The sequence below is a fragment of the Heliangelus exortis genome, chromosome 8 (genome assembly GCF_036169615.1).
Source record: "Heliangelus exortis chromosome 8, bHelExo1.hap1, whole genome shotgun sequence".
Lineage (NCBI taxonomy): Eukaryota > Metazoa > Chordata > Aves > Apodiformes > Trochilidae > Heliangelus > Heliangelus exortis.
In genome coordinates, this window is record NC_092429.1 from 11393913 (window position 1) to 11410439 (window position 16527).

General features: G+C 55.8%; 2 protein-coding genes across 4 annotated transcripts in view; one reads left to right on the forward strand and one right to left on the reverse strand.

Annotated features, from left to right (window-relative positions):
- HYI (hydroxypyruvate isomerase (putative)) overlaps positions 1-16527 on the forward strand; it is a 199374-nt gene that overhangs the window by 112572 nt on the left and 70275 nt on the right. The window lies entirely within an intron of this gene.
- Positions 19-13557, reverse strand: TIE1 (tyrosine kinase with immunoglobulin like and EGF like domains 1). 3 transcript variants are annotated; one of them, XM_071750400.1, is made up of 23 exons: positions 12977-13556; positions 12174-12461; positions 9382-9492; positions 9114-9269; positions 8885-9016; positions 8449-8589; positions 8120-8248; positions 7621-7766; positions 7264-7408; positions 6849-7007; positions 6510-6647; positions 6126-6416; positions 4764-5054; positions 4075-4268; positions 3643-3853; positions 3377-3487; positions 3075-3265; positions 2833-2946; positions 2598-2668; positions 2319-2359; positions 2100-2196; positions 1740-1839; positions 19-1441 (listed from the first exon to the last, which is right to left on the reverse strand). In XM_071750400.1, exons 1-23 carry the CDS (start codon positions 13020-13022, stop codon positions 1370-1372), a joined length of 3375 nt encoding a protein of 1124 aa, XP_071606501.1. In that variant the 5' UTR covers positions 13023-13556; the 3' UTR covers positions 19-1369. The 3 variants fall into 3 exon arrangements, with proteins under 3 accessions (XP_071606501.1, XP_071606500.1, XP_071606502.1); XM_071750399.1 differs by having other exon boundaries at positions 3955-4268; XM_071750401.1 differs by lacking the exon at positions 4764-5054 and having other exon boundaries at positions 3955-4268; positions 12977-13557.

Here is a 16527-nt window from a genome sequence, read left to right on the forward strand (position 1 = left end):
GAGCAGCAGAGGACAGAATGGGAAATAAGAATTGTATTACCAGGGTTGAAACACCTGGAGAAAAAAGACTCTGCCCAGAAGGGAAAATTCCAAATACTTCTGCCTTGGGCTGAGATAATGGGCTCTGGTTTTCTGTGGGCTGTAGAAGATAACTAGATGGGCAGCCGATGGCACGCCTAGAGCCTGGCAAGCTGGAGCCAGAAAAGATGAGACCCCCCTGCTGTCGACAAAATAAACTGCAGTCGTGCAGGACGAGCGACCACAGCCAGGGGCAGCAGCTCCGCGGGAGGGTCAGCACAGAGCCCAGATGATCCTTGAACGGACCAGCACTTGGGACAGAATCGCCCCAGCAGCACCTGTTTGAGCAGGCTGGTCGGACACGATGGTCCCTGGGCAGGAGCCAGCTGGCCACGGTGGGAAGGGTGCAGAGCCACACAGCCCTGCAGGGACACTGGCCACTGGAACAGGGCTGTCCCTGTGAAGAGTGGCTGTCTGAGGAGAAGCTGCAATTTTCAAGCATGTGAGAGGTAATTGTGCAGAGGAAGGACATGGTCCATTTTCCATATGCCGTGGGGACACGTAATCTTAAATTGGATCCCCATGGCATGATGAAACCTGGGGCTTGTCTCAGAGTGCTGGGAATCCCTGGGTCAGAGGACCCCAACAGGGACAGGATACCCAGGAATGTCCACTATGTCAGCAAACCATCAGGGCCCCGCATCCTTCTCCCAGTGGAGAGAAGTGCCATCAGTGGGGCAGAGCTTCAACCCCACACCCTCTCCTATGTACAGCTGCTTGTTGCACTATGTTTATTGTCCATAAGGCAGAGCTGGCACCTCTGAAGGGTTACCACAGAGCTGGAGGCTGTGCACAGCCAGTGCTGTCCCTTGTCTCTTTGCACCTGCTGAGGTGGCCCTGTCCTATGCCAGCAGTGATATTCACAGCCCTGCTGGCATCACTTCAAGCCCAGAGCATGCTGAGAGATGGAGGGCAGGCAGCTGCTGGTTTGCTGCTTCCCTTCTCACCCCAAATCTTGAGCACGTGGGTCCGTGGCTCCTGACAGAGCCCCTCTCCTGCCAGCTCTGCTGCAAACACCCTGTTGCTGCTTGTCCTTGGGGGCCATCCCATCATGTCCCCCAGCACCATGAAGCTGTGTTGACGGCTGCTGATGTGCCAGCATGGCCAGCACATGCTGGGTGGGCAGCCAGGGAAGGGATGGCACAGTCCTGCTGTGGGGAAGGCACTCTTGGGAAGCGGCACTGGCATTTGGCTGCGTGGCCCTGGGGAGGATGGGCAGTCCCTCATCCCCACAGCACTGTCCCAGCAGGCTGGGGCCAGCATTGCCCCTCTGTGCAGTGCCAGTGTCACCTCATGCCTCCTCGGCAGTGGCATCGATTCCTGCGTAGGTGAAGTTCTCGAAGAGGGCCATGTTCACGTAGGCCTGTGGGGGAACCCCAGTTAGGAGCTGGTTGTGATGGTGTTCCCATCCTACCTCCCATCCCTGCTGGCACACTTATAGGCACTGTGCCCAGGGGGATCCCCACACTCGAAATAGATGCTGAGGTTACCTCCATGCATGATGGGGTCCCACAGGTTCTACTGCTGGATGCCACCTCCTCCCAACCTCAAGACATGCTCCAGCATGTGGACAAGCTTGGTTCAGGGCATGCGTCCCTCCCCCTGACCCAGGACAATGTGGGTGCCCTGCACCCTTCTCTGCCACCACCACTGCCACTCACCTTCCTGGCCTCCAGCATGCGGATGAGCTGCATGGAGATCTGGGCGAAGGGTGGGCGCTCGTAGGGGCGGTCACGCCAGCACTGTCGCATCAGCTCATACCTGGGGGCAGAGAGACAGCTGTGGCTCAGCGTGCATGGGGGGGAGAGAGGGTAGAAAAATTGTTTGTGGAAGATGGGGGGAAGTAGGCAGGAAATTAAAGCTCAGGAAGGGTGTTTAGGGTGTAAGACCTCAGCTCAACCCCCAGACACAGTGCAGAGCAGAACCAGGCAGGAGCTACCACAGGCTGGTGGGAGCACCATAAAGCAGAGGGGTCAGGGGGCTGTGGTGTCACCACCAGCCAGGGCTCTCTGCCCACTTACACCTCATCATCGCAGTTGCGTGGCTTCTCCATGCGGTAGCCCTGGGGCAGCTTCTCATAGAGCTCAGCGCATGTCATCCCGCAGTATGGTGTCCCACCTGTGGCCAAAGACATACATCTGGCTGTGGCAAGGACAGTCCCTGGGTGTTCCCTCCAGATCTGCAGGAAGACCAGACCTGCAGGGACCCAGGTGGAGGCAGGGTGCACAGAAGAGCCTTACCTAAACTGACGATCTCCCAGAGCAAGACGCCAAATGACCACCTGAAAGGGCAGGAGCCAAGGCTGTGATGGAGCACCCAGCAATGCCCAAGGGGCAAAGCCAAGAGTGGAGGGGCCAGGGCTAGGTCTTGGGCCAGGGTCCCCCAGGGAGATGCATCAGCATCATCTCCTGCCATTGCAGCACCCATAGCAAAAGCATCACTGTGCTGACCACCTCAGAGAGGGATGGAGGTGTCTGCAGCCATGCCCCAGCCTTGGTGCCCCAGCCTGCAGGACTTACACATCACTCTTGGTGGTGTACACGCTGTAGTTCAGGGACTCAATGGCCATCCAGCGAACTGGCAAGCGGCCCTGGGGAAACAGAGATCAACTGTCAGGGCAAGGGGGGATGCTCTATGGACAGAGGACAGATGTGACCCATCCAGTCCCACTGTGGTGGGTCATTCCTGCTGACAGCAGGGTCCTGCCTACTGCATCAGTGCAGGTCTCATAGAGATGCATCGCTCCTGCCTCACCATTGTCTTCTTCACATAGACCTCTTCCCCTCTGGAGAGGCCAAAGTCGGCAATCTTGGAGGCCAGGTTTTCTCCCACTAGGATATTTCTGGCTGCCAGGTCCCTGTGAATGAACTGGAAAGGGCCAGAAGTCAGCAGGAGCCATCTGCTCCCTCCTGCTGGCTTCAAGGGTCTTGTGCCCTGATGGGGAGTCCCCAGACCCCAGGGGAATGATGGTCTGGGGGGTCTTCCTGGGCATGTACCTGCTTCTCACTCAGGTACTGCATCCCCTTAGCCACATCTGAAGCAAACTGGAGGAGCTGCTGGGAGGTGAGGGTGGAGGCAGTGCCGTGTTCTTTGGCAAAGGCTGGGTCTGTCTCCAGAACTCGGCTTTTGCGGAGGAAGTCAAGGAGGTTTCCATAGGGAGCATACTCAATGGCGATGTACAGGTAGCCTGGGGGGCAGGAGGAGGTTGGGCTTATGTGTCTCTCACCAGGAAAAACAGATACACAGGTAGGCAGAAGCTGTTGGGATTGGGAAAAGTAGAGAAAGGGACAGCCCTCACCTTTATTCTCACAGGCACCCAGCAAGTTGATGATGTTGGGGTGATGACCCAGTTTGCACAGCACCTCCAGTTCCCCAGCAAAATCCCGGTGGTCATTCTCTGAAGCAAACTCTGGAAGCAAAGAAAGAATGGACACCTCAGTCCTAAAACAAGGTCCCTTCCTCTGCTCTTCCTCTTATGGCCCCCGCCCCTTCTCAGCCCTGACCATGGCCCAGGGGGCAGCCATGTCCCCCAGCCCACCCTGCCCTTCTCCCCACACTGCTCACCTTTTAGCATCTTGATGGCTGCATTCATTTTCAGACCATCCTTCTTGATCATGGCCCTGATGACCTGACCAAAGTTGCCCTCTCCAATCATGTCCTCAAACTTGATGTCTTCCCACTCCAGGATGGGGTAGCTGAGGGGCTCAGGCTGTGGCTTGGGACGGCGGGTCAGGGTCAGGGTCCCGGAGTTGAACTGCAGGATGGTCTCTTCCCCCTGGCAGATGGGAGTGGGTGAGGTTAGAGGCACTGGGCACCCCTCTGCCTGCACGGCAGTCCCGGCATGGCAGGCATCATGGGCAAGGGTGGGCTCCGCACCCTCTCCGCGTGGAAGTGAGGTCTGGCTGTGTCCGGACTGGAGGCTACAGAGCGTGACCTGGATCGGGCCGGGACGTGGGGAGCTGGGGACACAGTCCTGGAGGGGCAGGTGGCACTCACCGAGCCAGACTGATACGTAAAGGTGCGGCGCCGGTGGAAAAAATTCTTCTTGATGAGGAAAAGTGCCAGGAGGGCAAAGAGGATGGTGAGGCAGGTGACAGACACGGAGCCGACGATGGCCAAGAGTAGCTGCTGGTCTATTCCTGCCTGCTCGGTGCTCTGGCTGCCCAGGCTGGGTGGCACACTCAGCACTCCTGCCAAAAGGAGGGATGGGGAGTTGTGGTTCATGGCTTAGCCCTGCCCAGGCTGCATGGGTGGCCCAGCATGGAGACTGCAGCCCTCTCCCAGCACCTCAGGACCCCATGAAAACACCAGGGATGCATCCTGAGCTCCTGAAGCTGTGGGTGTCACTGCCTGGGCCCTACTGCCAAATCTTATGGTTTCTGGACCTTCAACCAGATCTGGGTCTAGCCACCAGCTCCACCCATGCTGACTCTGCCCCGCTCCTCTAGCCTGTTGCACACTCTGTCACCCTCTGACCACGGCAGAGCCATTCTGTGGACCCCCTGCTGTCACCACGCCACCCCTGCCCCATCAAGACCAGGAGAAGCAGGATTTCTAAAGACACAAATATTTTGGGTTTGGGCTGCTGCTTTAGCACTGCTTCAATCATTCTTTGCTGACCCAGATGCCAAGTCCATGCCCCAGCAGAGCCATGAGCCTTCTGCCTGCTGGGACACCCCACTCACCGTCTCCCAGGGTCTTGGCTTTCACGGGGTGGCTCCATTCCCCTGGAACATGGGAATTGGCCCTGACACGAAACTGGTAGCTGGTGCTGGCATTAAGGCCCCCAACGATCTTAGTGGTCTCTGCACCACTGTCAGTGTCGATCCACTGGGGCTCACTGGTGCCCCCCACCTGCTGCAGCTCCACGATGTACTTGGTGATGCCCCCATTGGGGTATTCAGGGACCTGCCAGGAGAGCCTGACAGCGCTGTCAGACACAGACTCTGCTGAGAGTGAGCGTGGGGAGGAGGGTCCTGAGACAAGGAGAAGAGACAGTGAGCACCAGGATGGGGCTCCTGGTGCTGCAGGAGCTGAGTTCTGGTATGAGGACCAGACCCCACAGGCGGCCATTTTCAACCAAAGTAGTGTCAGGTTTGAGGGATCTCCAATGAATCCTGGTCCCTGCTTAGATGGGGGCAGGAGAAAGCGGACATGGCACCCAGGTCTTGGAGCATCACTCCAGGTATAACAGTGCAGCAGAATTGTACCCACAAATACTCCCAGTCTCAGGCACCACCCAAGCTAGACATCTCTGTATTGACTAGCTCTTGGGATATTTTCTTTCTTCAACCCTCCCTCTCACACAGCAGGTTTTGAGTATCTTACCATTCCCACCACCTCCTCTGAGCCCTCTCCATCCCACCCACATTCCTAAATCCAAATCCCCAAATCATACAAAGCTCTTACAAGCAGCAAGTAGAGGAACGGTCACACCCTCCAAGCCTGATGCCCACCATCCTTTCCAATGCATGTGGCCTCACTGAAGGCCTTATACATTCCTTCCCCCTTGGCTGCCAGAAGCGTTGGTCAGGATGATGTTCCACCTCCCCATAGTCTTCTGCCCATGTTGGGGTCTACACACATGTGCATGCCCCCTAGGAGGGGCAGAAGATCTCCCCCGGGCCCTAGTTACTGTCCAGCAAAATTACCAAGCAGCGAGGTTAAAGTGAAGCAAAGGGAAATAAACTTTTTCATGCAATGTATAATTACATCAAAGAACTTGTTGCTACAAGATGTTGTAAAAGCTACAACTATAGATGGGTCCATCAGTGTTTGGCCAAGGACATGGAGGACAGGTTTGTTTGCAAGAATCACACATGACAGTCTGAATATCATGTTCAGCTTAGGATGTTTCTCAGCGGCTTGGTGCTGGAGGCTGCAGGATCTAGCAGGGAAAGGACCCATATTTCCCCCAAGCAGCTGTTCATGCACTATCAGAGATCGGATACAGAAGCAGCCAGAGCTGGGGATGGTTACTGTTACACTGATAACTGATTTATCCTTGCAATTCCCTGTAATAATTCCCTGTGAGCTGTAGGACTCACCTTTGCTGTTGATCATGACCTTGTAGAGGTCAGAGGGAGGCCCCAGGCTGGTGCAGTGGTAGACCAACACCTCCAGCCCATACTCCTTGTTGAACTCTAGGTCACCAATGCGGGCGGAGAGCACGGAGATGGATGTGATGTTTTTCTCAGAGACCAGCCTCCTCATGGAGTCAAAGAGGTGGACTATGAACCCATGTGCTGGCTCATGGTTACTTGGCAATTTCCAGTTGACATGAAGTGTGTTTTTTTCCTCTATGGACCAACCTTCAATCACAGGCTTGACTGTGGGCTCTGTGAACAAAAAGTCAGCATAAGATCAGGCACAAGGTTAGGGGTAAGGCCAGTGTTAGGGTCAGGATGTGGGAGAAGGAGATGGGGGCTCACCAAGGCACTCAGTCACCATGATGGCCTCAGGCCCCTTGCTGCCCTCCCCCCCGGCCCCTGGCCGGCTCAGCTGCACCTTGACAACATAAGCAGTCACTGGACGGAGGTTCATGAGGGTGATGTTCTCACTGTGGTCAACTGTTGGTCAAGAGAACATGTCAAAGTCATACTCGTGATCCACACTCTTCCTCATCACTGGTGTCCTCTGTTGTATCACTTCAGAGGTCTCAGAATGGTGCAGCTCAGGTCTCTACCCACCCCAGACCTCCACAGGCTGGTGCAGCCATCCCTTTCTGCCTGGGTCTTACCTGTGTCCTCTCTCTCCCAGTAAGCACCTACCCACAATGGATGACCAGGCTGAGTTGTCATCCTTGGGCTTGTAGAACAACTTGATGGAGACAATGGGGCCATCACCAGAGAAGCAATCCACAGGTGACACCACAAGTTGGCGGCTCTGCTTGGCCAGCAGCCGGGGAGGGCTCAGGGGTGCTGGTGGCACTAGGGGAGCAAGGAGGGAGTGACATGAGTGGGACCAGGAGCAATGAGGAACTAAGTGTGGAGACATCTATCACCTCTTGGCTCCTGCCAACTTTGTAAGAGAAGTCTTTTAACAACACCCAAATGCATCTGTTGGCACTGTGACAGACAGGTGCCACCTAGTCCAGTGGTGAGGGGTTTGGCATTGCAACACCACGCTGTCAGCCTCCCCCACCAGCCCTGGCTCATCTCACTCATGCCACCACCCTCTCCTCACCTCGGATGTTGACCTTGACCTTCCGGCTGTCCTGGCCCCCAGTCGTGGAGACCCGGCATTCCCAGAGCCCCGTGTCGGCCTTTGTCAGGCGTCGCACCAGGAACTCGCAGGTGATCTGCCCCGGCTCGATGATGGCTTTCATCAGCTGTGGGCACACAGGGTGCTGTCAGCCCTCAGGCTCAGCTCCCTGGCTCCCCATGCTGGCCTGGACCTGCTCAGCAGACTGATGGGGAAATGGGTGCTTTTGGTGGAGCTGGCAATGATGGGGGGGGGAGGGTGTGTGTGTCAAAGTGTGGGAATGGCAGCAGGGTGAGGTCATGGGATGGTGGAGACGCAGTGTCAGGCAAGCAGCAGTACCTTGAGCACGGTGCCGTCAGCCTTGCGCAGCTCCACGCTGTCGCTGGCAGGCAGCGGGTTGCCGGTGGCCACACAGCTGACAATGGGCTCAGAGCCCAGGTTGAACTCCAGCTCTGAGGCCAGTTGGATGATCTGGGGGAACCGGTCTGGCACAAAGAAACCAACATTAGGGCTCCCCTCTCCCCCCACGGCTGCTGTCTTTCCCAGGTACCAGTTTGCAGATGGACCCTGGTACCAGGGTGCTGCAGTCCAGCCTTGATCCCCACCCCCTGTGCTGGGCCAGGCAGCACTCTTGGTACAGCTGTTCCCAGAGAACCAGACTGGATGGTCCCCTGGCAGTGCCCCTGTTTCCATAGGGTTGGAGGCTATTTTTGCAGGTAAGAGTGGCTGCTGATCAGTCTGGTGAGACCACCCATCCCCCCCTTACCAGTGAGGAAGGAGCCCCAGCCAACCCATAGGTGGGAGATAGAAACCAACCATGGCCCCACACCCGCCTCACCTGACTTCTCACAGTGCTGCCCATGCCAGCCTGCGGGGCAGACACAGCCACTGAAACGGTTACAGCTGCCTCCATTTCGGCAGGAGCACCTCAGGGCACAGTTGGGGCCATAGTATCCCAGGGCACAGGCTGTGAGAAGAGGAGAACTCACTGACACCTCTGGCCATGGCACAGCAAGGGCACAGCACCAGACAGTGGAGGCAGAGTCCACAGGCAGCTGGTGCAGGCAGCAGCCCTGCTCAGCTCATGCTGACTCTTATGCCAGAAGAGGTTTGCAGAGGCCGTGGAGGAATCCCAGGCTGGATGCTGGGATCCCCACACCCTCATACCTTGGCTGCAGCGGGAGCCGCTCCAGCCCGAGGCGCAGGAGCAACCATAGGGGTCCGGCAGGCAGAAGCTCAGCCCCCTGCATCCCTGGGCTCTCTGGCATGTCTCCTGGCAGTTGCGGCCAAACTGCCCCTCCCGGCATGCTGGAAAAACAAGGATGGTCTGTCCTCACCGGCTGTTCACCCTCACACTGCTTGTGCATTGCATGGCACCTGCTTGAGAGCCCCGAGCCCTGTCTTGCCACCTTGAGCAGGCACAGGGGTCCTGCAGAAAAGGTGGATGATCCCATCCTGCTCCAGAAACAGGGACCACAGAGGCTGGGAAGGTGCTAGGGATGCATGCAGAGCTTCTGGCGATGGTACCCAAGCCTGGGGGTGCAGCAGGGCCCTCGTGTGCGCCCTGGGCAGTGCTCCTGCTGCCTGGCAGCCCAGTACCTACCTCGCTCACAGCGGGTGCCCATGAACCCAGGAGGGCAGATGCATTCGCCAACGTGATCATGGCAGATGCCACCATTCAGACAGTCAGGACAGTCCTTCTCACAAGATGGTCCCCACTTCTTTGCAGGACAGGCTGTGGAGAGAAATGAGGGGGCTCAGGGTGGCACCTGGCCAAGGGGCAGGATATGGCTGCCTGTCCCCAGGTCCTGGGGAGCCTGGGCCCTGCTCACCTCTCACAATCAGGCGGTAGAAGGCACTCCACAGAGGGCTGTCCCCCATGAATGTGGCACTGTAAACCCCATTTTCACTGACACTGACGTTGGGGAGTGTCAGGGTGACGAGGTCGCCCCTCACCTCGCCCCGGTCTGTGGTCTGGTAGTAGGTGCCTGCAAGAGGACACAGGGTGACCTGGGGGCCTCCACACTCCTGGGGCTGGCACCAGGCAGCAGCTGGGAACAGCCCTGGATTCACAGGATGCCTGCTCTCGGGGTTACTTGCCATTTCTTTTCCACATAACATCTGTCTCCTTCCTCTTGAGGACCCTGGCAGAGAAGGTGGCTGGCTCAGCGATGTTCACAGACTGTGTGGCCTTCACTGGGAAAAGGTGGGCTGTGGAGGAGGAGGAGGAGAGTGAGCCGAACAGCAGTCAACCCCTAGAGCACTCATACTCAAGGGCAGCACCAGCTCCCCAAAACATGGCCCCAGTGCAGCCCAGCATGCAACACAGGTTTCTGTTGGGATGTCACGATGTGCTTTCCCCCCAACCCTGTGGGGGAGCTGGGATCACCTAAAGTCTCCACAGGGACAGTCACTCCCTTCCCAGCCCCTTCAGCCCCCATTGGCAGACACCAGGGAGTGGGATGGGGCGCCCTGCCCCACTGCCAGCCCACCAGCCCCGGCATGGGATTCTGGTGACAGCAGCCTGGGGAGGTGACAGCTGAGACAAATCTGAACATTGCACCCTGCTTGCTGGAGCCCAGGGAGCTGCAGAGTGGCTGCAGGCAGCAACAGCATGGGCTGGTGAGGGCAATGAGGGGAAACAAGCCATGCAGAGACCAGCGAGCCTGTCATGGCTGTTTTACTGATTTCCCAGGTGTTGGAGAATGCAGCAGCAATAAACTTCTCGCATTAGAGAGAGTCATCCGGAGCCCAGCTTGGAGCACAAACTGAGCTATAAATATATTAAGACTGGGAAACCAAGCCCTGGGTGTGCCAGGACAGACACAAAAGAGGACACAGGCGGGTGCTGGCTCTTGGAGCATACTGGCTTGCACACACTAAGAATAGACATGGCAGGTTGGAGCTAAGGCACAATGCAGCCCTGCATCCTGCCCCAGCGATGCCAGGGGCCAGGAGGAAGCAGCACACACCACAGATGCCTGGAGAAGGTCACTGCAGGTCACACATCCCAGTAAATCTCCAGATGTGACTCCCTGCCTTCAGCGAATTGCAGCCCAGGAGCTTCCTGACTCAGGTATTATCCTTCTAATTGGGACCTTTCTAGCAAAGACTTTGCAGTCCCTTGTTAAAGGGCACACAGATGTGGTCCCTGTCCTGCCTTACTCTTAGGCGAGTGAGAGCCAACGTGACCCCGTGCTAAATTATTTCCTGTGCTAAATTATCTCTGCAGCTCCAGTACTGTTCAGCAGTGTCTGCAGCCCCTCCCAGAGCTTGTCACTCCACAGGCAGCTTGGGGACAGCAGCAGTCCCCAAGCTGATACTGCCATTTGTTCAGTTGTTTGTTTGTAACCACATGGAGTGGCACAAGTCCTTGCAGAGACACCCCTGTGACAAGATCCAGAAATTAACTTCTACTCTTGCTCTGTTTTTTTAGTTATTTATTTAAGCACATGGAGACTGCCTCTGCCACTTTCTGGGTGCAGTGTTATTCCTGAAAAGACTTTGAAAGGGAATTTTCTTTGTTTTATCTAGAAGCCCAAGCAGACAGTGTCAGCCAGGTCACCCACAGCAATCACGGCTGCGACCCTGGAGACCCTTCCATGCAAAACTCATGCTGGCTCTTCCTCATGTACTACACAAGCACAAATTCTGCTTTTTATTACAGTTCCTACTAGTTTGCCCGATTCCAGTTGCAGTAAATAGGTCTGTAACTCCTGCCACAGAGACCTTTCAGGAAAGGCTGGTATCCCAGGAGCAGCCTCACCAACCCCACAGCACTGCTCATGGCCAGGCTGGTCTGGCAATGCTGAGCTGCTCTGTTCCACTCTTTATCACCTGTTAACTGCTATCAGCTTTGGTGTTCTAGACATATGCCCTGGGAAGTTTCCCCTGTTTCTCTATTGTGCACATGGATGCAAAAATAAAAGAATTTTGGGTTTTTTTCTGCAATGGCCTCTTTGGGTATTCTGAAAAATAGTTATTGCCAGCTTTAAATCCTTCTGAAATTGCTCTTCATGGCCTTTTTGATTTGTTTTACTGTATTTTTAAAGCAAAACTTCCAAAGTTTATCATCCTTCCTGTGTTTTTCTTTGTGTATGACCTTTTGGAAGATTCCAGTTTTCCTCCATCAGCATTCCCCACCTGCTGCTTCATCATCCTGGCCTGTTTTAGTGCACTCTTGGGATTAACATGAGGGAAAATACATGCTGAACCTCCCCAGGAGGTTCTGTACACAGCCTTCCTTCTCACTGCAAAGATGTAATTTTTTTGTTTAATTTTTCCTTTGATCCGTCTTCCTCATTTTTCAGTTTTTTCTTTTTATTACTTCTCCATCTCTAAATTGAACAGATCAACAACAGTTTGCTTGGTAGTTAGAAAAAAAGGCACTATTTTGCACTTATAACTCCTGCAGGGGCTTCAAGCTAGACACTGTCCATCTCCTCCATCACAGTATTTTGGCCTGGCTATGGTGACCCAGGAGCAGAGGGCTGGCTGTGACCCCTCCACCATGGGATGCCCCATCATTCCAACAGCCTCCTGGGGACTGCCCCCCACCCTAGTTAATGATTTCCAAGCCCCATGGCCTCCTCCAAGTGTGCACGGCTTCCTCTTGGACCTTGCCCTTCTACCAGGCACCGTTCCCAGCCCATCCAGCTGCCCACGCTGCCACTTTTCCCTGCACACCCCTGAGGGGCTCAGCCATGCTCCTCCTGCTGAACATCCCTCCCCTCTCCACCCCTCTGGTGCCAGCAGACCCCAAACCTAGCCCGTGGGTCATTACTGTTCCCCTTCTGTGCCTGCTGGGAGCTGGAAACGCAGCTCTCAGGTGAACCTGGCTGGCAGGAGAGGGTCTGCCCCCACTCCCACGCCCCCCCACCCCTATTGCTCACCGTTGTGGCTGTTGTGCACATAGAACACCTGGGCCTGCTCGGTTGGGGTGCGCCCCAGGCAGTAGAGGATCCCCACCAGGTCAGCCATGGAGAAGCCCCTGGCCTGGACTTGGTTGCTGCGGTTGCGGTAGTTTTGGAAGCCTGTCTTGGGGTGGGTCATCACGATTTTGTTCTCTCTCTCGATCTGCAGGTAACTCACATCGCGCTCCCCCATGACGCAGGAGAGGAAGAATTCGGAGTGAGACAGGCTCTGCACGTTGGCGATCAGCGTGATGTCCAGAATGGCCTCTGGTATAGGGGAGTGTGAAGGTGTGTCATGGATGGACAGGGACACAGATGTCCCAGCTCTGCCTCAGAGCCAGACCCACTTCATCCAGATGTCACCCCCTTTCCAGAATGTTTTCCAGGAGCCCCACCCCAGCCCAGGGGCCATGCCAGAGCACAGCCAGTTTGGGTGCAGACCCACGGGGCTGGCACAATGAGCATTCCCACTCTCCTTTTGGAAATAAATCCCCATGGGCTCAGCCCCTCCCTCAACATGAGCCAAGTGTGTGGCAGGATGGGGGTCCCAGGGCCCCTCCCCTCCCACAAGCTCCCCACACGCCAGCCCCACGTGGGGAGAGGCAGGCAGGGGAGGGCACTGCTGCTCTCTGAGGTCTCCAAATGGCTGATGACAATGGAATGTTTTCTCCTTACAAACCCTGCTCTGATGGCGCCACTGAGCTCCCACAGTTGCCTCTTCCCACCAAGTCTCCCCCGGAGCAGGGGCTGCTGTCTGGGCTAGAGGAAAAGGTGCAACTTACCTGCCAGACATGGGAGGAGAAGCAGAAGATAAACAGGGAATCCCATGTCCTCGGAGCGTGTCCTGAATCTGGCAGAGGTCAGAAAATCTTCGGCATGTCCCACCACGGGGGTTGGAGCTGGAGGCCACGGCTGGCTAAGGGCTCTGTGAGAGCAGCGACTCAGGACTCCTGCTCCCTGCCTGTGTCTGCCATCTCACCTCTGCCCTGGTATTATCTTCTGGGGCAGCCAGAACCACCTCCTCTTGAGCATAGCCTGGACACGGCGAGGAAGATGACACGTCCCCGCTTGTTCAGTGTTCACCCAGCTCTTCAGGAACAGAGCTTGGTGGAAAAAAGGCCACTGAGGTCCCCTCTCTGGTGGCAGCTCTCCTAGGGAGCAGGCACCCACCCCTCCAGGCTAGGGCTGTGTGCTCAGGACTCCCCAAGCCATGCTGAGCCCCCAGCCCAGCCGGGCCGTGTCCCGACCCCCCTCCTCGCCCCCTGTGCAGAGGGTCTCATGCCCCAGCCTGCCTGGGCGGCAGCATCTCTGTCCCCTCGGCACAGCCGATGGCTGTGGGAAGGGCTCTCTGGAGTAGGGAAAGGAAAGGGGCCAAGGGGCCGTGGCTGGTGGCGGCGGCGGAGCCAAATCCTGTTTCCCATGTGGCGTTTCCTGCTCTCCACCCATTGTTCAGAGACAGCCCTGACTCCAGGAGCTGGCGGGAGCTGCCTCACACAGTCTCTCCCCTGGAGATCAGCGTGCAGCGATGCTGAGGCCGTCCACACCTCATGACACCTTGGCCTCCTGCCTGAGCTCCATGTTGTGCCGGGGCCTGACTCACCCCTGCAGCCGCCCCTTGGAAGGGGCTGAGTGGGAGCAGAGGCAGGGCAACCAAACAGTCATCCAGACTGCCTGGGAGGGCCGCTGCTGGGCAAGAAAACCCTCTGTGTTGCAGCAATGTCTACTTCCACATCTGGAAGTGGGAAGCAGCAGAAAGCCTGGTTTTCCCTGAGGTCTTTCCTACTCCTGCAAAGCTCTCCCAGTTTCTGGTGGGCTTTGGGCTCTCTGCCTGGCAAAGGAAAGGCATTCCCTAGGAAACCACTGTGAGCTTCACTCACCAGACCTCATTCTGCTTTACAAACTGAGCTGGTCCCATGTGAAATCCAGGGCTGCCAGGGAGCAAGCCTCATGTTTTGGTGTGTCCCGAGCCCATGCTGTATCTGGCCAAAAATCTAACACACACATGGAGAGGAAGGGGAAATTCATTCATCGCTTCCGACTATTTACAGTGCACTCTGGGGCCGTGTGGTACCCGTGGCATGCTGAAGGAGGGATGGCAGTGGGCAGGGGCTCCGCCAGCTCAGCCACGCAGCCACCTTGCAACAAGAGAGATGGAGAGGTGCTGCCAAAGATGGACACCAGATGATGCAGCTGCTCCCATTTGTCTGGAAGTAAGCTCAGTGATTTGCTATGGGCTGTGCATAGATGAGATGCTTTGGGTCTGGGAGACCCCCAGGGCACTTGAGGCACAACCATACTGTAACTGCAGAGCATGAGGCTGTCCTGTAGGACACTGTAGTCTCACTGTAGTGGGACGTGCAGGTGGTGGGAAGCTGAGGCTGGTCCCTCCTGCCAATGGTGTGCTCCTGGGGAACCCCACATCCCCATTGGCCTGGTTAACTTCCAAGCTCATTTGAAAATCTGTTGGGTCAGGGACTCATCTATGTACTCAGTACAGTTGCAGGAAAGGGACAGACACACAAATAGATACATCAATGGCTTCTTCCCCTAGTTCATTGGCTGTAGAGGTCAGTCACTCTCAGAACAGTAATTGTCATTGTGCCACTGTGTGCTGACATGTGCTCTGCCTGTGGAAAGAACTTGTTCTGTGCTTCCCCAGCAGCATGTAGAGCTGGGAGTTACAGTGCACTCTGTGAAATGTCCTCTGACACAAGCACCTGTTTGATCAGGATAATGTACACAGAACAAACATACTTTATGAGAAGGCTTTGCAATTGCAGGCCCTGGAGAGTGCTCCTCCAGGGAGCACAGCATGGCTTTTCTCCCTTCCCAAGAGGAATCAGTGCATTGTTTTGTTCTTCTGGGGAATGGAAGGCATTTGGGTCAGCTCTCCACTACAAGTGGTGTCCAGGAGATGTCAGGGATCAACCAAGGGATCTGACCCAAGCTGATTGTCCCCTTGCATTTTTTCTAGGAACACCTGGATAAGAGATGTCTGACTGTGCAGATCCCTTGGGTTGGAGGTAAGGTAGGAAATCTCCCTGGAAGGTTTTGTGGGGAGACACAACCAGGACCCTACAACTCCAGTTTAACCTTTTGTATCTCCAGAGAAGGAACTATAGGGTTAGGTGTACTTAAGGACAGCCAAAGCAGTTCACTACACTTGCAGTTCACTGTAATATGGAAGCGGCCCAACCCACAATGCACTGAAAGCACCCGGATTTCTGCTGAATTCACAGACCTCAACTTTTTTGCTGAATCACAACAGACTGAAAAAAAATAGAGTTACAAAAATACCCCTTTTTGTTATTGTTTACACATTCTAATGCACAGCACGGCATGCCAGAAACGATAACACACCGATATGTTTCCTCCTAGGAAATGCAAACGCCCTATGAATCTACTGATGGGATGGGCTGCCTCAGCAACATCTTCTAGCCTGGCTTTTCTGGCCATTTGTTTTGTTTTGTACCCACAGGGGAGGCCCTGCTAGGTTAAGGGCTGCTGCTGCCAGGTGTAAGAGCAGCCTCGAAGGAGGTAGTTGAGCATCCTCAGCATGCCCAGTTGCATGGGCAGGGCAACTGGAGAGCAGGCAGCTGCCTGGCTGTTTGCATCCACCACATGCTCTCAGGATGAAGGACAGGCTGCTGGGAAGGCTGTTCCCTGAGGAAAGGGTGGGACACATGGCCACTGAAGAGTCCCTTGGCAGCTGTTGGAAGTGGGGCTGCCCTGCCCCTACAGGGTTGGAAACTGCAGCCTCAGTGCCTTTATTGGCAAGCAGCTTCTGCTGCAGAGTGGGAGAAGGAATGGGGAGGGAGAGCAGGGAGAAGGGAATGGGGAGCAGGGAAGGGAGCTTGGGGTTCTCTCCAGCTGCAGGAACCAAGCTGGTAGTGGGCACTGCCAGCACCTTCTCTGCCCAGACAGTGACCTTGTGAGCCCTCACGTGTTCTGCTCAAGCACCCATGGGCATGGGAGCACATCCCACCTACCATGTGCCAGCAAACACCTGCATGATGCTGTTTGGACATAATATTCTAGATTTTCACTGAATCCATGGCAGAGCTGGCAGGGAGCATGACTGATGAGTGCCAGGTCTGAGAAGGGAGTGCTGGAAGCATTGGGTCACCCCAGTCCTGTGGGACCATTCGTAGCCCTGGGTGCTGCTCAGGGAAGTCACATTTTTATTAGTGACTCTCTGATGCTGGAAAGCCAACTCCGCTAAGCCACTGCTGAGCCCAGGAACCTGCCTGTTTGCCGCATGTTTTAAACACTTTTCCTCTTGAACCCCAGTGAGACTTTTACTTTCCTGCAGAATACCTCCCTGCTGCCTCAG